Genomic DNA, 27,754 nt, shown 5'->3' with positions numbered 1-27,754 from the left:
GCCCTCGGTTTCTGCTGGAAGATTCTGTAGCCCAGCCACTTCTGGCCACCAGTGACTCAGCTGTAGAGTCCCATCTGAAGGTCTCTGTTCCACAGGCTAGCACCAGCCAGTGACCAGAAGGAGTCCAACTAGACTAGCCCTGGTAAGTTCTGGGCTCTTCCAACTACTTGGAGAGCTTCTGCACTAGCAGGGTGGACCTGGGATTGTTCTGCATGAGCTGAAGAAGGGGCCGTGTTATTCTTGAACTCACATATGACTGGCCCCTGCGGTAGCCTCTCTTCTTAGCCTGTGCTCATCAGGAAGCCGGCTCATCAGCACTGCAAGCACATTCCAAACCCCATGACCCTGATCATGAAGGTTAACTTTTACTGTGCAATTGTTATGAACTAGAAGCCGTGCTGCCTGCTTTACCAAAACAATTTCACTTAATCCTTAGCTATGATTATCATTACTGAGCAGAGACGAGGCATACAGAGGTCAGTGACTTGTTACTGTAGAACAGCTGAAAGGCAGTGAAGTTGGCATATGAACCCAACCAAGCAGCTCCCAGAGCCTGTGCTCCTAACACTGCCAGAGGTGGAATAACCAAGAACTGACTTTTACTGAAGACTTCAAGAGGTGCCACGGAAGAGGCCTGGTCTTGCACAACATGTATAAGAAACTCTGTAAAACTTCCTTTTAGGTACATTGTTCCTAAAGTTCCTCTCCTACTGACAACACCTCTATCACTCCTCTGTCTTCCCCATTCAGTCTCCAGGAAAGTCTCAACCAGGATGCTCTGCTCAGCCAAAGCAGAGTACGCCCTTTAGGTCCGGCTTCCATCCCTAGCTTTGTACAGATGCAGAATCCGGCTTCACAGCTACCGTGCAGAGCCAGGCCAGTCCCAGGTGAGGCATGGGCAAGTGACCTGGAAAGGATCCCCAGTCCTCCAGAGAAACAGGGCAGTGAATCATGGAAGTGAGTTCCACTGAGCAGAGGCTGTGCTTTCTTTCTTACTTTACCATGAATTCTCCTATTTCTGCATGAACATGGACCAGAGCTGAGCCTAAGGCTGTGGCAGCATGCTCACAGGGCTCGGCTTGGAAGGGCATCGTCCTCCTGCTCTAGGGCCCGCTGCAAGGACTACAGGTTCAGATTCCAGACGAGGGTCTTAGATTTCCACGGAACATTTTTGCACAGAGAGAGCTAATTCTTCTTTAGGCATGCCACGTTCAGCGAGTTACCCTATGAACTTGTTTGCACCAGGTGAACTCAAAATGAAGAATAAGGCAGAGAGCTGGCTCTGCATTTCCACAGGAGCGTTCCGCTGATGGCTAAAAGCACTCTCTATGCTCCAATTCAGAGCTAGCCGAATTCAAAATAGCCACCCGGCTCTGGCTTTATTAAGCCTCCCTTTGTATTTGCCACTGGAACTGGTGTACAATTAAAAAGAATAAACTCCAGGAGCTGAGATTTTTGGAAGGGGAAGAAGAGTCTGGAAAAATTAGCCATGTGTGCAAAGAAAAATACAGCAAGAAAAACTTCTTTCTGTGGGATGATGAAACCACGTCCTTGCTGTGGGCATGTGACCTAATTGATTCAAGCTGAAATTAAAGGCAGAACTTCATAAGGGATTTAATTTAATAAGGAATAAGGAATTTAATTCAGAATTTCCTTATAGACAAAGCACCAGAAGAGCAAGCCCTCAGCCCTAGATTTAGGTATTACATGCAAATGTGCCAGCAAAACCTCCCCTGATCCACAGGCAAGACATAAGTCAGCCTCTCTCCCTCCCTCCCTCCCTCCCCCTCTCTCTCTTTCTCCCTCCCTCCCTTCCCCCCTCCCTCCATCGCTTCCTCCTTTCCTCCCCCCCCCCCTTTTTTCCTGGCTATGTAGATCAAGGGTTTCAAGAACTAATTTTCAAAATCTTCCTTTTCCATGCAAGGTCAGAAAAGAATCCTTCAAGTATCAGCTCAGTTTCAGTTTCGCAGGATATCTGGTGGAGCGCTTTATCCAAGAAATTGTTCCAGACTTTTGCCACTACAAATATCATTAGTAAACTGCTAGTTGTACGAGTACAAGTATGAGTTAAAGAGAAAATGTCTGGTTGGCCAGGGAGACACACTTGAAAAATACAACATGCTCAAAAAATCAAATGTCAGCTTTTTCATTCCTTTTGATGCTTTCTCTCTTCAACATTCATACAGTCAAAATTTTGTGGGTATTTATTTTTGGGGGTTGATGTCTGACATCTAAAACATTGAACCTATGTGGAAACAAATAAAAATAAAAAAAAAACATTTGGACCCTGATTCTAACTTTCTCAGTCCAGTGTAGAATCTGAGGGGTGAGAAGCCTCCAGATGAAGACGAGAAAAAAGCTGGGTCACAAAACCAGAACATCTCTCCTTCCCTGCTCACAGCGAGCTGGAGCAAGGCAGGCACGGAAGGCATCCGCTTTGCAGCGCATCTAGGGGAGAGCACAGGGAGACTCCTGCCCACCCAACACAGTCGCGGCAGTACTTCACCCGGCCATGGATGTTCGTGAGGACACAGGCAGGCCACCTGCTACGAGAAGTCTGTCTCGCTGGCAGCAGTGCCCCCCAGCCCACCGTGCATGTCGACCCCACATCACCTGGTGGTGGCATCATCTAAGCGGAAACCCAAGATGAAAGGAAGTTTTTGTTCTACTGAGATTTGGGGACAGAGGAGACACCACAGCAACAGGTGGGTGTTTGCCAGTCATTAAATGCTGGCAGCAGAAGGGGCCCGACTGCGGTCTGGGATGCCTGGGTTGGCCCCGTCAGTCACCGACACGGGGTTGGGTCTCTGGTGGACTGGTATGACCAGGCTTCCCGTGACTCCACTTCTTGATTCCTGAGCTCCTGCCAGTTCATTTTCACCGCGACAATTGAGCACTCTAAGTACTGCCATGGCAGGGCTAAGGACATACTTCCTCTAATTCCACTCTCACACAGAGGGTCAAGAGCAGAATGGCAAAGAGGATGTGAGGGTGAGTGTGTGTGGGCATGCCTTTAGGGCTGGGAGAGGGCGACTTCTCCGCAGAGGAAGCAGAGGCACAGAGGGCTCCTCCCACGAGGCCTATCCATGCCGTGAGGCACAGTGTGCAGATGCTACAGGAGGACGTAGGCCTGCCCCGAGACAGAGTGGAAGCCAACAAACTCATGTGAAGATAAAAAAAAAAAAAAACCTCTCTCATGCTTTTGCCCTGTCTTTTCCAGCGTTCAAGCAGCGCTCTTCAAGTCAAAGCACAGGGTACGTGGGCTTGAATCACTAGCCATGATCTCTGACATGACGACAGAGCTACAAAGTTCACTCTCCCACTCGCTCCCTGCCACTAGCCTTGGGTTCTGGTCGTCGAGTTTCACTATTTAAATCTTCTAAGTTCTGACTACAGCGGTGAACAAAAATACTGCATACAGCGTTCCACCTCGCTCAAAACCAACGACGATTTCTATTCTAACTCTCCGGCTTGAGTCACTACAAGGCCAAAGGAGAAGGCTCTTCTCGGTGAATCGAATCACAAACAGGATCGCTTCTGCCTTTAAAACAGACGAAGGAAGGGCTGTAAGGAGTACTCAAATGTCTCTTTTTTTCCATCAGCACGAAGCAGGTGATCTTACTCCACTGAAGGCAGGGTATGGTGAGCAGGGCAGGTGATTTAAGCAGTGTGTCTGAGGTTACCAGGGCAACTGCTAATTACTATTGACTGACTCCAGTGTACCTCCTTAAAGGTCAGCAGTGAGGCTTTTTCCATTATATATTCTGCTTGAAAACGCAGCTTTTAAAGGAAACTGGGTAACGAGCAGATGGGAATGACAGACGAAGATCAGGTGAAAGAACTAAATATAGATAATTGGGCTCCTTAAATTTCACAGTGTTAGTGGGCAGTTGGGAGAGGATTTCACAAGCGGCTCTCCAATGTTCAAACTGACTTTCTGGTTTCTTAAGTTAGGGCTTCCCAGTTTTACAAGGAAACCTGAAATAGTCCAGAGGCAGGGGGCTAACTGGATCCACTTTACTTAGCTCCCTGAGAGAGAGCTCAGTTAACTCTGATTTCTGCTACTGTGCTAAGAGTTACCTCTTACCACACCGATTTGGAGCCCTGGACAGCATGGACAGCACAGGAGGTGTCATCTGGCCAATAAAGCAGTGGTCCAATGCCCTCAATCTCTGTTGGACAGCCCTTACTTATTCTTCAGACACATGACTCGGATCCCAAGCTGTTTTGAGGATGTAACAACTTTGAAGGATAAAAAAGAAAAAATCCTTTCTCATACAGATCTGCTCCCTCAGCTTTCAGGGAATGAACAGAGGGCAATTTCAAAACTCAGAAAATCTATTTCTAATTGAGTTTTGAAGCAGAACAATCAATGCACACACATATAAAAAATCCCAGCACTGCAAAAGGGTAGTTTTGAAATGAAGAGTCGGTGTTCCTTCCACCGCAGACAGGGCCCCATCTGCCTCCTGCAGACACCCACGGGCTCATTCCCCTGCATCTTCCCAGAAGTGTGACAGACGTGTGCACACACCCGTTTGTGTCTGCACCCCGGCATTCTTATGTAAGTCCTAACAGATAAGACACATGAACAGTTTTCAAGTCTAGCTGCCTACCAAAATCACTCAGGGAGCTCAAGAAACAGACCAAACACTCAGACTCCAACCCAGATCCCTTAGCCAAGGTTCTGTGGAAGGGGCCTAGGTATGGTATTTTTTTAAAATTAGTTATTTTTTTTTAAGTGGCAGAAAGTGAACGAGTGAGAATGAGAAGCAGAGACAAGAGGCAGACAGACAGCTCCCATTCACTGGCTGGGACTGGGCCAGGCCAAAGCCAGAGCTGGAAATTCAGCGTGAGTCTTCCATGCGGACAGCAGGGACTCAAGTACTTGAACTATCACCTGCTGCCTCCCAGGGTGTGCATTAGCAGGAAGTTGAAACTGGGAGTGGAGCCCAGACTTAAACCTGGGCACTCTGATATGGGATGCTGGTGTCCCAACTGGCGTCTTAACTCCCAGGCCCACTGATATTTTTAATTTTGGGATTCCCCAGGTGATACTAACACACAGCCTGAGGTGAGAACCACAGCTTCCCACTATCCTGCACCATTTCCTAACCCTCCCCTCCTTATGGAACCTTTAAAGATTGTTCTATACCAGTGCATAGAGAACTACCTCACCCCTCTACTGTCCTGGCCAGTACTCTACTCCACAGTTTACTCAGGCAGTTGCTTCTCGAAGGTTATTCCATTTCATTGATGGATCTATCGATGCTCTTTCTACTACAACTAATCACTTTGCCTCTCCGTTTTCCATCTTGCTCCCTTCTCTGGGCGACTGCCAGAGTGGATGACATCGGTACAGCCCCATGACCTCCAAACTCCTGCTGGGACCACCACCAGTGGGAAGTCCTGTCCAGAGACTGGCAGGAGCAAGAAGAGGGCCTGGGCTTTCATCTCATTTGTGACAAGAAACCTCCACCTGGCTGTATTCCTGGATCAAAGGTCAGCAAAGCAGAAACCCTATGCTACACTCTCGCTTCTGGGTTCTGGTACTATCTCCCACTCATGTCCCTGCAGCAGCTGGCTGTGGTGTACTGAATCTTCCTGCACTGACCCTCTTCTGAATGAACCGACCTCAAGCTACACTATTTTGATTGTGCCTGTTTCTTCTTAGGGGCCTTGTACATCATCTGTTGATGGACGTCTTTGCCTTTTTTTCTTTCTGGACAATACTATCTTGGTTTTCTCTGAAAAAAAAAAATCAGCTCTCCCACATAGAGGAATACGAAGCCATAGGGTAGTCCCTAAAGCTGTTCTTTTATCCCTTCTCTGAGCATTTTTGATAACAGCCGAGGAACAGCCCTACTACCAGCTGTCATCAATTTGTCAGGAACATTGGAAGGAACACTGAAACAATGTTTTGGTGAGAACTTCAAGGCTTTCCTGTGAAGGAAGTTGACAGACACTGGAAGGGAATCCGACAGAGCAAGTGCAGTGAATGACTAAGTTGCGGAATTTCAGGATGATTTTCCCCCAGAAAATGTTTTCCTTTTTGCCATAATTACAGTCAAATTAACACAGAGCATAGGCTGGAGAGGAATTCCTGAGGGTAAATTATTCCCCAGTGAAGACCTGACATCACAATTAGCTTCTAATCTAATTAACATGGCTCCAGTTGCTCCACCCAAAGGAGAAACAATAGGTAAGTGGCTTGAAAAGGCTCCCAGGAGTCAACCCCTACAGCTGCTGATTTCTGTGAACAGCCGCAAGTCTGTCTGGCAAGAGGAATGCTTCTACTGATCTCAAAGGATCTTACTATTTGTAGTGAATTCAGTTTTAATTCTTGTTCTCATTTTAAAAATTATCATCTTAATGTTTTTAATGTGAGTTGTTTTGTGTTACATCACAAAAGTAAACAATGAGTGTACCTACAGCCAGCATTGAAAGAAACCAACCCTGGGTCCTTGTTCTTCAGTGGGGAGCAGACTAATAGCAAATAATGGCAAGGTAATAAAAAGATATAGTAGCAACCAACTTTTTTTTTTTTTTTTTTTTTGACAGGCAGAGTGGACAGTGAGAGAGAGAGACAGAGAGAAAGGTCTTCCTTTTGCCGTTGGTTCACCCTCCAAGGGCCGCCGCGGCTGGCGCACCGTGCTGATCCGAAGACTGGAGCCAGGTACTTATCCTGGTCTCCCATGGAGTGCAGGGCCCAAGCACTTGGGCCATCCTCCACTGCACTCCCGGGCCACAGCAGAGAGCTGGCCTGGAAGGGGGGCAACTGGGACAGAATCCGGCGCCCTGACCGGGACTAGAACCCAGTGTGCCGGCGCCGCAAGGCGGAGGATTAGCCTAGTGAGCCGCGGCGCCGACCCCAACTTTTGTTGAAGGCTTATTCTGCACTAGGCCAAGGACTCAGCGTTGTGAAGGTATTGTCTCAGCTACACTCATGACACCTTGAAGGCAGGAACTATTCTCCTTGCCATTTCACAAGAAGAGGTTTCACTGGGAGAGTGCAGTTGACTTGCCTGAGTTGACACAGTTAGCAAACAGCACAGCCAAGGCTGGACCTACCAGGTGCATCCACGACCAGGTCCCATGTTCTTCCCCACACCAGACTCTAAAGCTTACTGATGGCTTGCACATGAGGTGACCTTTTCCAGCCTTCAGGTAGCTCTTTGTGGCCACATATTGATATGCAAAGCAATCTCTGCAATTTTAAATCGCTTGCTATGTTTTCGTTTGATATTAAGTTATTGATAGTAAGCCATCTGGGAAGCCTGACTTGTTCCCTCATTTCTCTATACTCTTCAAGATGGGAAACTAATTCTATTCTGAAGGACTCTCCAGAATGTACACTTTGATCTTTACACAATATAAAAGGGATGGCTAACATTTTTCTGTAGTAATAGCATAAGCACAACAGAGCTTAAATTATCATCTCACAGCTAGATTTACTTTGCCATGGTCACAGTAAACAGGCAAAACCTCCCTTTTCAAACCAAACAAAGGAAGAGAGTTTTACTGATGAAATACTTAAAATTTTATAGATAAGGTAGTCATCATTTTGATGTTATAGTGAGGACATAGCTTTTCTCATAGGCATTGTCTACCCTACTTCACAGAAAAATCATTATCAGAACATGCCTGTGACTATAGACTTCTAGTTTAGGCCACCAAACATCAGAGATGGGACTTGAGCACCCCCCACACTTGCATCCTCTCGAAGGTTTCCTCTGGTCTGCTCTAAGAAAACCAGCAAGGAGAGGACGCTAGGCAGCAGAAGCAATGTAAAGAGAGGTGGCAGGCCAACACAGTGATCTGCCATCAAGGAGACCCAACAGGCCAGTCCACTGCAGTGGTTTTCGATGTGGAAAACCCGCGCTTCAGCAGAAGTCAGCTCATGAAGAGTCCTGGAAGCTCTGCCAGCCATGAGTTGGATCACTGGAAACAGAACTGCACTGGAGTCAAAGGGCTCCCAGGTCAGAGCCACAGGCCTTGTTGGCCCTAAGCTGAAAAGCCAAGCCCTTCACTCGGCCCAGCTTCCAAAGTAACCACTGCTATTGAAGGGATGGCCAAGTAGGGTCAGCAACACTGCAGGCAGAACTGTAAATTAACCAGAGATGTTTTCCTTTTAGAGAAGCAACCTACCTTCTCTTCCAGCCAGCTCTCCTCCCAGGCCAGCTAGGTAATGGAAGTGAACAGGGTGCTTCCCTTATGATGTACCACATGTGACGAGGCCTTAAAGCCCACCTGATTATTATCAAGCCCCTTCTGTCAGTTTCTATTTGCCTCTCAACAGTAAAACTTGCTTGTGGTTTAGACAGCGCCTTTCTTAGGTCCTCTAATGATTCTGTCCTTGGTTTGAGACCCTGTGAGTTTAAACTGATTATTAGATTGATTTTCTCCAGACTTAAAACAGTGACATTTTAGGTGCCTGTGCACATGAAAACCAATATAGAAGCAATTTCTGCAAGCTGGCACTGCCCTACCCCTTGAAGCCACCTCTGGAACCCTGTCTTGACAGCCCTTCCCAGTGACTCCCCTTTTCAGCATGAAGCAGATCATGACCCAGTTCCCCTAAGAGGTGTTAGGGTCCATTCTTCCTGAGCAGGGCATGTGAGGAGTCAGATGGGTTAACAGGCAGTCAGAGTGGTCCCAGTGGAATTTGCTTCCCCCCAAAAGGTTATCTTTAGCAAACTCAAAATGTCCACCCTCCTTCCTTAGGAATCTCCAAATTTGCCATGAGACTAGCAAGGGAGGAGTGGTGATTTCTCCTCCTGAGCTCACATTTTACTGTGAAAACAAGTTACCTATCCTCCCCTTCTTCATGGCTTTTTGTTTTATCGGGAGCAAGCCAGACAGGATAAAGGCCTGTATGTAAGTCAGGTCTTCCAATGGGTTTTGTCCCTGCCTGGTAACTGAATGTCAACCTGATTTTCAAGTTGTGTTTTTTTTTTCCCCCCAAAATTCTGCTTAGAAACCTGACTACCACTGGGGATTTCGGGTTTTGCTTTTCTTGGAGCCCCCCTATCTATGCCACTATGACTGGAGGTCTCTCTCAATAAATTTTGGTTTTAAACCTTTACACACACACACACACACACACACACAAAAGAAATGAAAAAAAGAAATCTCTGCTCTCTGAAAGGGTCTCAGCCAGAAACACACCATCCATAATGAGAAACACAATTTTCTGCCTCAAAAGTAGAATGTTGATTTAGAATGAAGTTTCCCAAACTGTGGAATCCTACTTAAGAGGCATAAGAGAAGTTCTATGGAAAGCATGTTCTGTCAAACACATTTAGGAAATGCAGCATAACACACGCCCCTTGGGAGGTTAATGATGGGCATATTAAAGGCTCAGAGATCCTCCTGGTCAAGAACCTGTTGAACTCTGTCCAACTCAGCTCTTGCCTAATCCCTGCTCTTTCCTGCACCAGTTTGGAAAATGCTGATTTAAAATTTTCAAATCTTCCATCCTTGTAGACATGGATTCATTACTTTCAGTATCACAATACCCTTGAGAGCTATTTTCCCATCAACACCAAGCATATTGATCTTCTCATGTGACAACACAGTAGATACTCAATAAACATATCTGTTGGCTAGATCAAGTGATGCCCCACCCTCCCGATGTGTGACCAAGAGGCGTGCATTTTCAAAGCAGCTAGCTTGTATTCCAGCACTGGTGAGGAAAGGCAGACCGTTCCTCCACAGCTACACAAGCTGGGACTGATGCTGCAGCCCAGGGGCAGGGCTCTGGGGAGCACCATTACCAGCATCAGGCACAGAGAGCGCCACTGGTGACAAAGGCGTGGCCCTGAGAGCCTTCCAATGAGACACATGCCAACGTTATTCTCGTAGAACTCCATCAGTCCAATGCACGGATCAGAATCACCTACTGCTGGCCTCTCCCAGAGCGTGGCTAATTGAGTAGGCCTGGGGTGGGGCCCAGCTTCTGGATTATCTAACAAGCTCCAGGTGATGCTAGTGACACTATTGCTAGGACCACACTCTGAAAACCACTGCACTAAGCTAAGACTAAGCTCTAGAAGACCAGTGTAACAGAGACCAGATGAGGTACGGCACATCCCACGTGGCTTCCTAGATCTTAATGTGGAGGAAAGATGAAAAACAAGATCCTAAGGCTGTTTCCAGCTTGGAATGTTTCCTGAGCCAAGTAAGCATCTGCTTTCCAGATTGACTGAAAACGTTTAAGAAACAGGACTTTCGCCCTAATGTAATTTTAATCTCCCCAATTTGGAATGTGAATCGCCAGTAAGATTCCCACCAATTATACACAAGCATGCTGTGGAAGGTCTGTGGAGGAATGAAAATGAAAGGTAAGTTTCTTTTGGTCCAAAACATTTGAAACCCATGCATACAAGGGGTATTCAAAGAGTTCATGGAAAATGTGTATTGTGAAACAAACGGCCCTTCAGTGTTTCTTCAAAGGCCACGCATAGGCATAACAGTGTTGAAAGCCACACCAAATCTGCAGCTGACTTCCTCCTTAGGGAGATTTGCAATGCCCAATACCATATAAAATGCAATGTCATTTTAAACACCTTTAATTAAACCATAAGGCTTGAAATATGTGCTATGTGGCACAATTTGGAGAAGTATGTTGGATTAATATGTTTACAAGAAAAAATATAGAATCTTCCTATGATTTTGGCTTGAAAGGGGGAAAAGAAAAGAACAATAGGTGTGCAGAAAATAGTTTCCGCATCTGATTTCTACAGTGCTGGAGAGCAGTGAGATGGCAGGCATGCGGCATGCCCATCTCGCCCTGCACGAAGGCTGCAGAGATCCACATGCCACTGACAGCCCTAGTGCTGCACAAGAAACCCAGTGGCCTCACCAAGTGTGAGGGCTGCCTCGGTTTTTGATATTAAAAAATGAAGACCTCAGGGGGCAGGCATTGAGGCGCAACAGGGTAAAGCTACCACCTGCAATGCCAGCGTCCCATATGGGCACCAGTTTGTGTCCCAGCTGTTCCACTTCCAATCCAGCTCTCTGCTAATGCCCTGGGAAAAGTATCAAAACATGGCCCAAGTGCTTGGGTCCCTGCTACCCACATGGGAGACTAGGAAGAAGCTCCTGGCTCCTGGTTCCTGGCTTGGCCAGGCCTGGCTGGGCCGTTATAGCCATCTGGGGAGTGAATGAGTGGATAGAATATCTCTGTAACACTTGTAAATGAATGAATCATTTTTTTTTTTAACAAATGAAGATCTGCTATTATCCAGACACATTTATCCAATAAAATTCTGATGGGTCAGCAGGCAGAAGTCCCCCTGTTCTACCAAGCATAGTCCAGCTGGGCTTCTGAGTGGTAAAGGAGATCTTTTCTAGCAAGAGCTGGCACGAAGCCACTAAGAAACAGGTCACTCCAATAACGACCTCTGAAAACAGCAAGGGATGGAGGCCTCGGCAGCCCCAGGAACCTTAGGTAACAGAGTAAGAGTTTGGGGCAAGTCTAAGAATCCCTGACAGCTTTTTCAAGCTGCAGTCACCAGGGAGACAGTGAAGAGGAGCAAGAAAAGGCAAAGGACTCCCCCAGGACACTGCTCAGGAAACTTCTTGCTGTTTCCTAAGGTGGGGCATGTCCCCCAGGCTGTCAGGCAGTCCCCAGAGGGCTTTGCAGCTGGGAGGTGGGTGAGAGCAGAATCCCCAGTCTCACAGGAGAGACCTCCTCCACTGAAAGCTGCTCAACCTGGGCGCAACCTGGGAGTCTGCCTTCAACTCCCCACGCTGCAGAGAATGACGAAGACAATCCTAGTAACATCAGAGCAGCCTGTTTGGGTGTAACGCCTTTGGCATAAAGCAGCACTGAGACGATAAAACCACTTTTGTAAAAAATATGCGATTAATTATCGCATGTCTAATGCCTATTATTCACTCCATGATTCATTTGGTCCCAATAAGTAACAGCTATGCACATGGCTCATCAGGTACCCCGGGGGATTTGGAGGGGTCCAAATGTCCTAGAACAGGTGTGTCTCCTCCAGCTGGTACTGGGTTAAGGTAGGGCAGCACTTGTCTTTCTAGTAGAAATTCCTCTTCTTCACCAAGAGCGCCAGTCTCCGAGTCAAGGAGGGAAAGGCTGGCGGGGGAATGTGCATGAACGCTGCTCTGCGGAGCGCAGAGGAAAACCACACACCAGAGTGCAGCAAACAGAAACGGGGAGGGTCGTGTGCGAGACAACAGGGGCAGCAACTGCCTGTCCAGCGCGACATGTGCCAAGTGCGGGGACAAGGCCGACCCCACGTCATCCGCACACCACCTCGCTGACGGGAACCTGAGGTCGAGAGAGGGCTCCAGGAGCGTTCCCGCTGCCCCTCCAAATCTGTCTCCTCCACTCCGCTTTCGTTTCTGCACAGAACTTCCCAACATCTGACTGCGTTGACACTGGTTTTTCTCCTGCTCCGACAGAATATAAAATCCAGGAAAGCTGGTAGTCTGATTTTTTCGGTGTTGTTGAATCACTGTAACTTCAACACTCAGAACAACACCTGGCCCAAAGCAGATGTTCCAGGCCTATCTGCTGAATGCACGTTGACTGTAAGGTGTCTGAGATACCTCCCAATGCAAGTTTCCCCCAAATCCCATCAGGCAGCAGCTGAAGCAAACTTGGAAGGAGCCAACAGAGCTTCAGAGAAACAACTGGGCCTGGAAACAGGCCTTGTTTATCCTTGGGATTCCAGGGACTGTTCTCTGGCTGCGCACTGGCCACTGGGGCGGGAGAGGGTGGTTGACCCTGGCAGTATGTACAGGCGTTTGGCATGCACACATCTTTCAGGTCACCAGAAATAACTTGGAAATGCATGTTCAGAGGAAAGGACGAGAGACACTAATTTCATTTCGGAGACCACCGAGCAGTTAGCTATTTCTCACGGGTGGGAGCGCTCAGGGGGAGCTCAAGGCTGTGTTCTGCGCTCTCACCTTCCTTCAGTTTCAGCATCCCTCCAGCCCCACCCCAGCGGTTGGAAGGAGGCACTCACCTAGTCCTTGCTAATTCGGGAGAACCACTGCAGCCCGTGAGTGCCTGCCGGGATGTCCCCGACTTCTTGCTCAGCATCTGTCTACCTCCTCCTCCTTCCAGCCAGGAGCTGGCAGGGCACCAACTCTGCTGGCCACTGTGGGAGGAGACAGGACCTTCTGCAGCCCGCTGCACAACTTCGATTCTTGGAGGTGGGTCAGCCTCGGCTCTTCTGGTGGGAATGTGGGGGGTGGGGGTGGGCGCTGGGGAAGAGCGCGTTCAGGGCCAAAGACAGAAAGATGGCACCTTCAGCTCGCCCATGCTGGTGCTGGGATTAAAATCGAGGCTTTCCTGCTTCAGCCATCTTTCTTGTTTCCTGTTAACTTGTCAGCCATTAGCTCCGGATTTTGTTTTGTTTCTTAATTTCTTAGAATCTCAGCTATGAGTCATTTTCTTTCAAGGAAGGTTCTGAATATTGAGAGGCTGTGCTCTGCTACTGTAAGAACTTTTCAATGCTTTCTGCCTCACCCAGGCAGGGTTCAGCCTCATCCCAAGGCAGCAGCTGCCCAGGCCTGCAAGGTCACAGACTCACAGGTCCTGGGTCAGTTAATCATTGCTGCATATTAAACTACCGGAAACTCGGTGGCTTAAAACAACCACAATGTATTCTTGATCAGGAATCTGTGGGCTGATTGGGCAGCTTTCCTGTTGTTCTTGCCTGGACTGGTTCATGCGGCTGCACCCAGCTGATTGGCTGCCTGGTGCTGAGCTTGGCTGGGACAGCTGGGTTTCTCTTCCTCAAGGAGATGAGGCTGGGCTGGGTTCCCAGGGGGATCAGAGAGGACGCTGCAAAGTCTCGAACTTGGAAGTCACGTGGTTTCACCTGAACTGTCGTACTGGCCGATGGAAATCAAAGGTGAAGGCCAGCATGGATCAAGGGCTCCAGCCCTTAAGGAGAGGGGAGGCAACGATTCTGTGGCCACCGTTAACCCACCACAGGCCTTCAAGCAGAAGATACGAGAGTGTGGCCGGCAAGGTCCAAGATGATGGGGACTGCTCAGCCACAGCGATTGCCATGGAACTTGGCGTTCAGTGGAGCCAAATCTTCTGACTTTTCAAAAGAAGATGACAATCAGATTTTTAAAAAAAATAAATGAAGACTTTTCCCCTCAGCATTAGGTTTACAGAAAAATTGTACAAAATAACAGTCTCCATATACCTCTTCTACCTCAGTAGCCTGTATTTCCCCAGCATCTGGATTTGTGTGGTACACCTGTTGTGACTGACCAGTCAATATTGATACATTATTAACTAAAGACTATAGTTGGCACGATAGTTGGTGTTTACTTTTGGTTCTATGAGTGTTGAAAAATGCATCATTTTTTATATCCATCATTAAAATATCACACAAAACAGTTTCATCGCCTAAAAATCCCAGGTTCCACCTAATCATTCCTCTTCCTTTCCCTGATCTTTTTACTGACTCCACAGTTTCACATTTTCCAGGAAGTCATACAGCTGGTATTGTATTTCAGACTGGCTTCCTTTACCAACAATATATATTTAAATTGTTCCATGTTTGTTTTCTTGATGCTTGATATTTCATTTGTTTTTAAGTTAAAAACATTTTATTTATTACAGCGACAGAGAGGGTGAGCTCTTCCATGCACTGTTTTATTCTCCAGAACCTTGCAACAGCCAGGGCTGGCCCAGGCTGAAGCCAGGAGCTGGGAACTCAATCTGGGTCAACCAAAAGGGTGCAAGGATTCAGCTACTCGAGCCAACACCGCTGCCTCCCAGGGTGCACGCCAGCAGGAAGCTGAAATGGGGCGTGAAGCTGGGACCCAAACCCAGGCTCCAGTGTGCGATGTGAGCATCCCAAGCAGCATCTTAGGCCTGAAGCCCAACACCTGCTCTAGCAGTTCTTTCTTTTTATCACTACATAAGTTTCCATTATGTTGATAAACCACAGTTTGTTTATTCATACCTACTGACAGATATGTTGGCTGCCTCCAACCTTGGCAATTATGAATAAGGCTGCTAAAAAAAAATCCATGTGGAGGTTTGGTGTACACATAAGTTTCTAACTCATTTGGGTGAAAAAGAGCATGATGAGTGGACTGTATGCTGAGAGAGTGTGTCTAGTTTTGTTAAGAAACCAACAGTTGTTTTCCAAAGTGGCTGCACCATTCTGCATTCCCACCAGCAAGGATTAGGAGTTCCTGGTGCTCCAAAACCTTGCCAACACTGGTTGGTATCCGTGTTCTGGGATTCCAGCCGCTCTAACAGGGTTGCGGTGGAACTCACTGTTGCTTTAATTTGGACTTCCCCAGGGACAGCTTCTCATATACTTCTTTCCCATCTGTGTATCTTCTTTGGTGTGCTGCTAAGGTCTCTGGTCCATTTTTTACTCAGGCTGATTTCTTCTTGTTGAGTTTTAAGAGTTCTTTGTAGAGTTTGAATACTGGTCCTCTATCAGACACTTGTTCTGCAAACATTGTCTTCTGGTCTATGCCTTGTCGTTTCATTATAACAGTGTCTTTTGCAGGGCAGACGTTTCTAATTTAAACATAAGCCTTTGTTTTCACACGTTATGCCTTCAGCACTGCTTTGAAAAAGACACTGCTATAGCCAAGGCCATCTAGGTTTTCTTCTACTTTATCTTCTAGTAGGTTTTGCATTTTACTTTAGACCCACAGTCCATTTGGAGTTAACTTTTTGTGAAAAGTCTAAGGTCTATGTCTAGATTCAGTTCTTTTCTTTTCTTTCCTTTTGCTTGTGGACATCTAGTTATCTAGCTGTTCCAGCACAAAAACTGAAAAGACTCCTGATTTCCAAGGTGGGTCCAAGCTTTTAATTTTTCATAGTAGTGACAGGGGGAGATAGAAGAGCTCTCTCTCCCCTGCCACACACGTCAGTAGGGTATATTTATCCATCCTGGATCATCTCTGCTTCCCTCAGCCTCCTTGCCCGCAATATTCTTCCTCTGTCCATTTAACTCTTTCCTAGAGCCCATTTTGTCTTTCTTCCTTATCTAGGCTGTAAACTCTGTGGGAGAACCGAAATTCTCTTTGTCTGATTTAGCCCAGGTAGCTTGGCACAGATCTAGACACAAAAGAGGTCCAGCAATCCTTGTGGACAACTTCAGGCTAACTGGACTTTGGTATTGGCTCACCAGCTGCAAGCCAACGGCTCTAGGGGGGAGATGGCTACTTCAAGAGGAAACCCAGCAGCCTCGCCCTGGCCTGGGTAGGAGGGTGTCCACTGTAATTTCGATGCCTGATATAGCATTAGGCTGATGCAAATGACAAGGTCATAATCTCCTCAGTGAGGAGAAATTCACCAATGATACAGCAGAATGTATTTCCAGGGGTACTGAAGTATCATGAGAAGTGAACATGTTTCTTTCACTATGATTTCTGCACAGGTTACAATGTCCATTCTACTGATTATGAAAAACAGTACAAAAAGGAATAAAATGAAAAGAGTAGAGAGCTCCTGGTGAGTGGTTCCATAACTTGTGCTTGCAACAATCTTCAACCTCTGGCTTTGCATCCACTGAAATCAAGTGTTCTCTCTCATTCAAGGATCCCTGTGAGATTCACAATGCACAGAGATGCAGCGTCCAGAACTGAAGCCGGGTCCTAGGTGGTCTTGGTTCCCACTGACATTAAGTGTGTGGACAGACTTCTCAGTCAATTTACTAAGAGAAAGTTCCAAACTTCCGTTTGCTAAGATTGCCTAACTTGTATCCATGCTCTAGGAGACAGGAAACTGGAAACTGCATCTCATTGCCATTGGTTGAAATGCCTGGTACAGGGCTTCCGGATGTTTGGGTATGGTCCTCACAGAACCATGGCGGATGCTGGGGTCAGCGCTGGCAATGGCCCTGTTTCTACCTCAAGAGTAGCCTTTCCAGACCGGCAGACTCAAAGGGGTCAGTCAGAGACTCACTCAGCATGGGGACCTCAGTCCTGTTGGAAACACACACACCCCACTGCCCCCAGTCCTCCTCCAAAGGCAAACAAGTAGGACTATTCCCGAACCTACACCAGGCAGGGCACAGTCCCCCTGCAGGGTATGAAGCCTGCAGAATGATCCCCCAGTATGTGGCACAAAACAAAGCACACCTAGATCCCTAGGAAATAAAAAAATCTAGGATTCACCCACCCCCACCCAGGACCTGTTTACAAAGGTGTATCCCCCTTCTTCTCTTAGCTGCCCAAGTAATCTCCTTCTAAGCAACCTCTTGTACACACTGTACCCAGTGTTGACTCAGGGGCCCACAGCTCTCAGCCACTGAAAACGAAGATTAAAGACCACTGGTTGGTCCTGGCTGGCTTGCATCTGGGGATGGTGGGCAACCTGGGCTAGAAATTCAACCTTACTCATGCTGAGCAACAAATAACTTCAGCAACTTCTAGGTGCAGAGACTTAAACCAAATAGAGCAGGAAAACAGAATGCCCTTCAAGTGTGGGGGAACAGATATAGAAGGGTCTGGGAAAGCCAGACCAAGAGTCCAGCCCTGAAGAACCACGAGAGACTCCTTCAGTGATTCTGAGCTCTTGGGGTGCTATTCTGCATTGATCTTAAAACACACACACATACACACACACACAATCTAGCAAATAACATAATTAAATACATAATAAAACTTCCTGAATGCTGTTACGATTTAAAGCTGTCAAAACCAGAGACTTGATTTTCTCAGTTTAGGATTTCATCTTTCTCTGTAGTTATATTTTCACTGAAAGTATTTCTTAAGTTCATTTGTGAACCATTTTTCCTCCCAAGTGTTTAATGTCCCTTAGCCTCTTCCCAGGCAAAAATTCTTGGACCCATTTTGCAGATGTGCAAATATCTTAGACAGAAGGGTAGGGTGCTATTGTGCAACCAAGGCCTGCACAGTGGCAGGAAAAGGTAGCTGACATCCTGGCAGCTCACCCTTAAGCTGGGTGTTTCACCAAGTGAAATAATGACCTGAGGATAGTCTGTGGCTAACTCTCGAACTATTTTCACTAGAGAAAGGCAAAAAGTCAACTCTGTTTTTCTGGACTCTTATACAGCTGCAGCCAGAGAGTCCAGCTGTTTTGGTCACGGCCTCACATTCTTTCTAGTTGACAAGATTTACGGGGTGGTCTGAAGAAGCATGCTAAGTAATGTGGGATGAAACCACAGGGAGAACTCTCTGGCCCTAGCACAGCAGACTGGTTTCCACCAGGGACTGGACAACCAGTTCCCAAACTGCCTGTGGTGGCTACGGAGGCGCAATGCCCAAATGAAGCAAAAAGTATTCTTCTCTTTCCTAATCTCTTCAACGACATCACAGCCATGCTTGGTGAACGTGAAGATGCTCAGGGCTGCCTGGGGATCTTCACTATGCAAGCAGACACAGGGGTAGTACTGCACATTCCCAGCGTAGCAGGGGACAAAACAAATGCATGGAACAGATCTGGCCACTGAGCTACCACCATCCCCTGGATGTTTGTGAGGCTGGCAATCGCGATCACCAAAGCCATCTCAGAAAGACAGCAAATCAAAGATCACAAAGGCCAAGAGGCTGTATGTTCAGAGTAATGACTCCCCTTTGAGATGATGATGCTTAAAAACCCACAACAAAGCAGCCAAGCTCCAAGTTTAGGGAGAGGTTTCAATCATGTCCACAGGACAATGGCCCAAAGTCAGATGGAGCCAGAGAGCAAATTCTAACAGAACAGCCCTGTGCGGTGGGCGGCTGGACATCATACTTACAGTGAGTTGGGCCGAGCAGGCTTGACCACATCCAGGTCTAGGTCGCTGGAGTTTGTGTTGGGCTGCAGGCTGCTACTGGAATTCAGAATGCTGTTTGGGTTCGATGAGACAGATTCCAAACTGGAGTTGAGGATGCTGTTCCTTTGCTCCTCTGAGGGGAAAAGGCCACAAGTCCCATATTAATACTCTTACACAGGAACACTCTACTACTACAAAGATTTATAATGAATGGGATTGGATCGAGAATTCCGGTCCCAATGAAACTGTTAACAGGACATAAGAAAGTAAGAATTAGGGGCCAGCAATGTGGCACAGTGGGTTAAGCTGCTCTCTGCGATGCCAGCACCTGTTCGAGTCTTGCCTATACTTCTTCCGATCCATCTCTCTGCTAAGGCACCTAGCAAAGCAGTGGAACATGGCCCGAATGCTTGGGCCCCTGCCACCCACATAGGAGACCTGTATGGAGTTCAGGGCTCCTGGTTTCATCTTGGTCCAGAGGAAGATTTTTCTTTCTCTCCTCCTCTCTCTGTAACTCTGGTTTTCAAATAAATGTTTTTAAAAAGAGAAAGGTTAATAATTAAAAACGAAAGAGTCAATGGGCAACAGGTGACTTGAAACTTCGAGCAAAAATCTCTCCTGGTCTGGACAAGAGATCTCCTCCATTGCCCCGAGTTTAGTAAGAGCCAGCCCTTCCTCCAAGAGGGGTCCTACCATTGTTACCATCAGTTGTGCCTTCGTTTGACCAGCGGGTGGTCAGAACCCACAGCTGCCTCCCTGGACCCCACGCATTCAACTAGATCCCCTGGGCTTCCATTAACACTGACCTTTTATTGTAAAACTCCTGCCTCTACTGTACTATTGGTCCAGGCCATGCTCCACTTCCAAACCACCTCCATAGAGAGTATCTACTGTTTGGCCATGAACTTCCTCCTGACTCACCAAGTCTAAAGTCCTGACCCCTTCCCAGATATATCTTCTGTGTTGCCTATAGCCCTATGTCTTTGACATTTAACTTTAGGTTAATTCTTTGACAGATAGGTTTGTAATAGGCCACACCAAAGCCTGCATATAAAATAAAACTAAGACTGCTTGGAGGCCGGCGCAGCGGCTCACTAGGCTAATCCCCCGCCTGTGGCGCAGGCACCCTGGGTTCTCGTCCTGGTTGTGGCGCCGGATTCTGTCCTGGTTGCTCCTCTTCCAGTCCAGCTCTCTGCTGTGGCCCCAGTGGAGGATGGCCCAATTCCTTGGGCCCTGCACCTGCATGGGAGACCAGGAGGAAGCACCTGGCTCCTGGCTTCGGATCGGCGGAGCACCGGGCGTAGCAGCCATTTGGGGGGTGAACCAACGGAAGGAAGACCTTTCTCTCTGTCTCTCTCTCTCACTGTCTAACTCTGCCTGTCAAAAAAAAAAAAAAAATGCTTGGAGAATATTGCCAAGCAAGGACAGATAACACCTGAGTTCTCTTCAACACTCCAACCACAGCTGGCCATGCGACCTCAGGCAACTTCCACAAGAACTTGGGTTTTCGGTTAACAAGTCTACAGAATGCAGAGAACGAGAACTGCCTTGAGCTGCCATGAGGACCGAGTGAGCTCATGTGCAGGAATGTGTTTTGTAAACTTCAGAATACTGCTCAGAGAACTTGCTGTTTCTTCACATCTTTAAAAACTTGGAACCATGCATTGCGAAAAAACATTTTAGGGGATGATTTAGCTAAATGACACAGGCACCATTGCTATTGCAAAATATCAAAGACTTACAATATCATTCTTATCCCCCTCATTATAGATATACCCTACTGAAATCAGCGGACATCTCTGCCACTTACTTCACTTGTCAAGAAATTTCATATCTGGGTTAATCCTCACTAGATCTTTTTGAAATGAGCCAGAAGTCTACTATATCCCAGAGAGGTCAGACTAGAATCACTAACATGGTAATTTAGAGGTCAACATCTAAACTCAAGTCTCTTTGAGCAATAAAAAAAGGATGATGTAATAAAAATACTTTCTCCTTTGTACGCTTCATGTCTGTAAAAATAAGTTATGTTTATGAAATGATGTTAGAGTAATCTTCACATTAAACACATACATATATATACTCAATACCTCCTAAATGTTTTGGTAAATTCTTAATGCCCTGGATAAAGCCCTATAGAAAAGATAAAACAAAATCCATGAGGCTATTCCAAGATTCTTGAACTCTAAGTAGATTTTGAAACATGTAGATTGTTAAGTGGATTTCTGCAATTTAGAACTATTCACATTTCAAAAACTTAAGTTTCTAACAGAAACGAAGGGGAAATAGAAAGAGCTACACCGAGCCTAGACATATGACCAGTAAACAGGAACTTGCCACCAGAAAGAAAAACAACTCCCAAGTTCTATAATAAGGGAAACACGGAAAGAATGGATATGCCAATTTTTTTTTTCTCCCCAGAACACTCACAGAGATTCTTGAAAGACTATGAGAAGTGCATGACCACCATATAGAGTAGGAAAGCTAAGACAACAGTTCTTGGAGCCGTAACTGTAGACACTTTCTGCTTCAAATGGGAGGAGAGGTGCATGGTTTTAACTCCAGGATGAGAAGCTTGAGGGGCTAAGTTTGCCTGATATAATTTTTAGAAAATAGACAAACATAACTAGAGACCCCATTTCTCTAGTGATTATATTCACTTGTCCATGGTGGGGGGCGGGTCATGATTCTAAAACCTGAGAACAATATCTCTTTAAAAATATATTGCGATTTCATTTTATAAAGATTAACAATCTAGAAAGTTATACACAAACAATACTTTAATGGTCAGGACATATTTTCCCTCCTTTCTCCCTTATTATTTGTTAGGAAAAGGGAATGTCTAAGATGAAACCTTCCTGAATTTTCATTTATTCAGAGAATGTTTACTGAAAACCTACTGAGTACCAAACATAGTACCCAGATAGAGAGCAGACCCTTTCACTAGCTCCTGCTACTTTATTTAGATATATACTAAAATATTTATTAATCTGCACATATTTATTCCTTTTTATGATGATACTTCCAAAAGGCTGCAGAAAATGGAAATGTTTCTTTTGGTGCAAAAACAGTGAAATTACTGCATAATTTTTTTAGAATGCATTTCTATGAACTTTCTGAAGACCCCTTGTATGCCCACTCTTATAGTCAACTCCAGGCAACCTACTACCAGACATTTGATAAAAGTTCAAAACCACAGCTAAAAACATTACATAACGATGCTTTGCTTTATAAAGTACCACAATCTGATGTTCATGAAATTTGATATTTTTATTTATTTGACAGATAGAGTTAGACAGTGAGAAAGAGAGAGAGACAGAGAGAAAGGTCTTCCTTCCATTGGTTCACTCCCCAAATGGCTGCCGCTGCCACAGCCAGAGCTACGCCAATCCGAAGCCAGGAGCCAGGTCCTTTTGGTCTCCCATGCAGGTGCAGTGGCCCAAGCACTTGGGCCATTCTCCACTGCCTTCCCAGGCCACAGCAGAGAGCTGGACTGGAAGAGGAGCAACCAGAACTAGACCCCGGTGCCCATATGGGATGCCAGCACCACAGGCAGAGGATTAACCAAGTGAGCCGTGGCACCGGACCTCCATGAAATTTGATTTTAAACACCATACTGGGACAGAAGGTTTTAAGAACATATCTCCTATTGTACTTTATCCAGACTGAGTCTCTCTGTGAGCTAATGGAGGAACACTGTAACAAACAGAACAGAATATTTGTTCTGAATAAGCCCACTAGACAAAGGGCGTGGGGAGGAAGACGCAGACCCTGTGAACTAGAAAAGTCAGCAGAGTGAAACAAGTGGCTGCCCCCACAGTGAGCTTGGAGATTTCTAGCATTTCATCACTGGATGGCATTAGAGGTCTTTTTTCTTTAAGAAATTATTTTTGAGATCCTAGTTTGAGATATATGGGTTCCACTTGATATATATATATGTATGTATATATGTGTAATGTATATGTATATATACATACAGATATAGATACATGTATAGATATGTATCCATGTATCTATTTGTCTGTCTGTCTATCTATCTATCTATTTATCTATCTATCTTCTTTCCCAGCAGCATGACCTATAACCTGGTAAAGTCAAACAACAAGAGAAGAAGATCAAAAGCAAAAGATTGGGGATAGGAGTTGTCTGTCCAAGAAGAAAATGAAAAACTTAGCATTCAGATTTCATAACTCTGCAATCACAATTGCCCAATATGTATCCTACGGGACAGACTCTTCAATGGTATGCCTTGATGGACCATATGATGAGGGAACCCAGAAACATAGCGTTCCCTGACCACAAGACTACTCTAATTCTTTACAGCTAAGTCCCTTTATCTGTAGATGATCTGCAATCTCAGATAATGAGACAGGAACTTCCAGGTGGAAGAGCTTTTCCGCAATGCTGACCATCCTGACTGGGGTTAAGGAGAAAGGTGAGGAATATTCCAGAGAAGGGGTGGAGAACAAAACCAATAGCAAAAAAATTGGTTTAGTGGTTATGCCAACTATACTGAGACAAAATTCTGAAGAGAAAGACAGACAGAAAGAAAAAACGATAAGGAATGTCATTTGAAACAGGACTTTTTTAGTTGGATGGGCAAATGAGTACCTGCTACTGACACAAAATCATGAGACTAGGTAGCCTAGAAGACGTTTTTCCTCCTCTGTTAAATAAAAATTAATCAGGTCATTCAAATAGCAGAGCTCAACTCCCTTGAGTCACCGATGGTTCAGTCCAGCTCTGGCATCTTCACCAGAAGGTATAGGAAGGACAATGATGTCGCCAGAGGAAAGAAAATTACAGGCTGGTGGACTTCAAAAGAAAAACAACAACCAGTTGTGAGTCAAATCCATAAGACCACAGACAAGCACAGAAATGATAAAAAGACAAAGAATGCCCACCACTCAGAAGTAGTCTTAAACTGGTTGAAGTCGGTGAGAATGTTTGCCTTCCTCAAACATGTCTGTCAACAAGAACCTTTATATTAGAGCAGCTAAGAGCCCAGAAATGAGGAAATGATAAAAATAAATCCCCAACAACTGTAAACATGCACTGGATGCTTTCATGACCCTATGTCCTGCAGGACATGGACTCGGCCCTTATGGATACAGACTATTTGAGGGTGGGGACATTTTGGCCACAGAGCCTCCCGCACAGCACCCTGTGAGTTCAGCATTAGCCCTGCATTCCTGATGGCTAATCCACACATCATATACACTAAACTCCACCAATGGTTGCAAGGTAAGAGTAAATATAATGGAATAATAAACAATCAAAGTCTATGCTGCTGGGAGAGAAAGAGGTAGTTTTGTGCACCTGTTTTTGTTCTGGTTTTTTTTTTTTTTTTTTTTTTTTTTTTTTTCCAAGCGCTTCAGACAGGGACTAATAACATCCTTGAAACCAAATACTGTGACAGTGGGCAGCATTTTTTTGTTTTTTTTTTTTGTACAAATCAGGAGCGGAAAAACATGAGTATGCAACCAAATCATTGCAACTAAAAAAGGAAAGCCAGAATAATTTTGGTGATATTGTACTTGTTCTGGGAGTTGCCATGGAAATCTGGGAGCTAAGCTACTTCACTTTCCGTATTTACCAAATGACTCCGACTCACTCTAATGGCAACCCCGTCACATAAGGGAGGCAGGATCTCTGTTTATCACGGGCCCCAGAGGCGAGGCCGGGAAAGCACATGCAGAGCCAAGCCAAATTCACACGTCTTGGCAGGCCTGAGCATGTCTGGCCCACTGAAAACACAAAACCGGAGGGGAAATAGGCAGCGCAGGTCTCCAGCGTCACTTGGGGGAAGGAGTCCGTCAGGACACAGGCTGGCAGCCACCTTGCCGTGACGCTTAAGACAAGAGGTGGAAAAATAGAGGCAGAGGGCTGTTCTCCAGTGGTAACTCAGGATGCTGCACACAGCCAAAAGGAGGCCACGCTCTCTCTGCATGATCAAAGCAGGAGAGGAGGGAGTTACCAGACAGATGGACGTTTGGCAAAGGGAGAGCTTTAGACCAAAGACATAAGAAGGTATAAGCAAAACACCCAGAGGCTTTCCGGGGCTGTGGATGGGAGAGAGGTGCACTTTCTCTTGCTTGTTAGAAGTTTTGCAATGAGGTCTGTAATGTATCATCCTGACAAGATAGGATAATAGCATGGCAGCTTAATGAATTTTGCAATAAAAAAAAAATCATGAGTGCACAGCAGTTTCTGAGTTTTCCATCTCTGGGAAACACCCAAGTGCATGAGAAGTTTGGAATCCGACTTTCTGGAGCAATTCCCCTGAGCGTGGCGTTGGCTCCTGATAGCAGCATGCCACGCCACCCCGAAACCTGAAGTGGTCTGACTGCATGCTGAGCTAGTCTCTCTCCTGATGAAACAAATAATCCTAAATAGCCGTTCAGGTAATATGGTTGGGCACACAAAAAGAGTTTGGGTAAAAGTTTTAAAAAATAATCTTAAAAAGCATTTTGAGGGGTGGTGCTGTGGTGTAGCAGGTAAAGCCGCCACCTGTGGTGCCGGCATCCCATATGGGCACTGGTTTATGTCCCAGCTGCTCCACTTCCGATCCAGCTCTCTGCTATGGCCTGGGAAAGCAGTAGAAGATGGCCCAAGTCCTAGGGCCCCTGCATCTGCATGGGAGACCTGGAAGAAGCTCCTGGCTCCTGGCTTTGGATTGGCGCAGCTCCAGTCATTGCAGCCAATTGGGGAGTGAACCAGCAGATGGAAGACCCCTCTCTCCTTCCCACTCTTCCTCCCTCCCTCTCTCTCTCTGCCTCGCCTCTCTGTGTAACTCTGACTTTCAAATAAATAAATCTTTTAAAAAAAAGCATTTTGAGCAATGATGGCTCAGTGGACTGATAAGTAGCAACCCACAGGGCCAGTCTGTGGTTTTGATCAGAGTAAACGCACTAACACTCTGGGCAGGTTGGTCCTCCGCAAAACCACCTCTAATTTTCATCCTGTGTGGACCGACTGACGGACGCTCTCCCTACAGCACTCATAACAGCCCCTTTCTTTGCAGAGGGAAAAAATGCCAATAAAACTGCATTTCACAGGAGAATGGAGAAGTCATTGTGGCTGCCCTGGGATGGAACTGATTCACAGGGTTGGACATGAGGCACCTGTGGGGAAGCCGGCCCTGCAACAGCACCATTTCAAAAACCACAAGGGAGCAGGGCGCTTTTAATAAGAGGCTAAACAAGGAGCTGATTGATGAGCTAAATGGACACTCACTACTCACATCACAGGTCTGCTGTCTGCCTGAGAACACACTTCTGAGTGGAGTTGCTGTCCCTTTAACTTAGGACTGCCTGGTTCCAGTGGGAGCCCCTACACACAGCACTCTCTCTACGGCTCATTACAAAGAAGGAAACTGTACGTTTACTTATTGTTATCCCATGGCTCATTGTAAAATGGGCTCAAGATAGTAAATGGAATGTACAAGTTGGGAGTTTTGTTTTTATTAAAAATAACTCAAGACTTCATAAATATGTATTTCTCTCCAATTGAGAAGTTACAGAAAAATGTACAAATACACACAAATATCCCCTCTGAGCCACCCTCCAGCTACACTCATTCTGACACATGAATGTCAGAATTATCTGTGCTGCTACCCATAGAGAAACAGATGCATTATATATGCCCGGATTCTTCCCTTTCAACAGAAGTAGGCTCACATCATAACTGATACCGCATTATCTGCCGTCTTCACTTAGCGACAATGCCAGGGCCATGAAGTATTCTTAGACTTTTGTCATTTAATGATCTGTAGAACTTTCTTGCCGTGAGGTTCCCACAGTGTTTTCAGTCACACATAGAAACCACGCGTAATTAAGCCAAGAGCCACATTACCCCTTCGGCAGCCTGTGCAACAATAGGAATCTGCGTGGACAAACATGTCAGCTGCCAAAGCAAAAAGGTGTGTCCAGAGCACTCGGGATCTCGGCACACGTCCAGGCCTGGCACTGAGAGCTCAGGGAAGACGTGGTGGGAGCATCTGCTGAGTACAGAGCCCTGCTCTTCCTCCGCGAGGAAGACACACATGAGAAGCACACAGGCTGCATTCTCCACCTGGGCCTGTCTGGGAGAGGGTCCAGGGTGCATTAACAGGACTAAAAGAATTAATCAGAGCCATAATCCCAGCAGCTAGTGAACATGATCCACGTGAAACCAACGCCAAGAACGCACGCCTGTCCCCACCCCACCAACACAGTGCCTCACGCCCAGGCTGCTGTTGTAGCTGCACCCAAGCATAAAACAGGCTCTCGCTGGGGCCACGGCAAACCTGCGGTTCGCTCACTATGGGCCTGGCCTTTGGAGCGGGGCACGATTTCCTCAGTTAACTGTAAGGTAAAACTAAAGCCTGCTGATAATCATCGTAACCGTGGCTAACATTTATTAGGTGCTTGCTACGTTCCAGGCCCAGTGTCAAGGACTTTACATGCACCGCTCACTTCATCACGGCCGTGTCGCTCCAAGGCAGCTGTTACCAGTGATTGATTTCACAGATGAGACCATGGAGGTTCAGAAAAGCAAAGTCACACACTTCAGGTCCCAGAGCCGGCGGCTGACGGAGACGGCCCTGAAACAACTCGGGCTGACAGTGAGGCCACCACTTCCAACTAGCAAGCCACGCTGCTCCAAATCCTGACAAGGACTCACAGAGACGCCCTGGTAACAACAGATGGAAAACAGCGCTGACTGGCCCACCTAGCTCAGCCAGCGGGTCTGCACCTTGAGCTGGTATGACGAGGCCGCTTTTAAAACCACAGTGCCTGAGCTCCAGGCAAGACTTCCTGACTCAGAATGTGGCGGGGGGGCGGCAGGCTTGTGCATTTCACAAGCTCCCTACAGGCGCATGGATGTGGCCGTCCAAGAACACTGTTCCAACAGCCCTGTCTCCACATCTTGATGTACAGACCAAGAACTCCGGATGAAAAGCTCGAAAGGTCACTCTGAGACCTCTTGGGAAAAACCCAATGGGGACAAGCCCTCGCTGG

At 46.5% G+C, this 27,754-nt stretch overlaps 1 protein-coding gene across 4 annotated transcripts in view; it reads right to left on the bottom strand.

Moving 5' to 3' along the window:
- ARHGAP26 (Rho GTPase activating protein 26) overlaps positions 1–27,754 on the bottom strand; it is a 457,022-nt gene that overhangs the window by 63,352 nt on the left and 365,916 nt on the right. For all 4 annotated transcript variants that reach the window (XM_051844367.2, XM_051844368.2, XM_051844369.2 and 1 more), the window contains exon 20: positions 18,735–18,885. In XM_051844367.2, coding sequence (XP_051700327.2) covers positions 18,735–18,885 — 151 coding nt within the window. The remainder of the gene's footprint in view (positions 1–18,734; positions 18,886–27,754) is intronic.

This window comes from Oryctolagus cuniculus, chromosome 6 (assembly GCF_964237555.1).
Source record: "Oryctolagus cuniculus chromosome 6, mOryCun1.1, whole genome shotgun sequence".
In the NCBI taxonomy this organism is placed as follows: Eukaryota; Metazoa; Chordata; class Mammalia; order Lagomorpha; family Leporidae; genus Oryctolagus; species Oryctolagus cuniculus.
The sequence above is the reverse complement of the archived record's forward strand: the minus strand, read 5'-3'. Positions and strand labels throughout refer to the sequence as shown.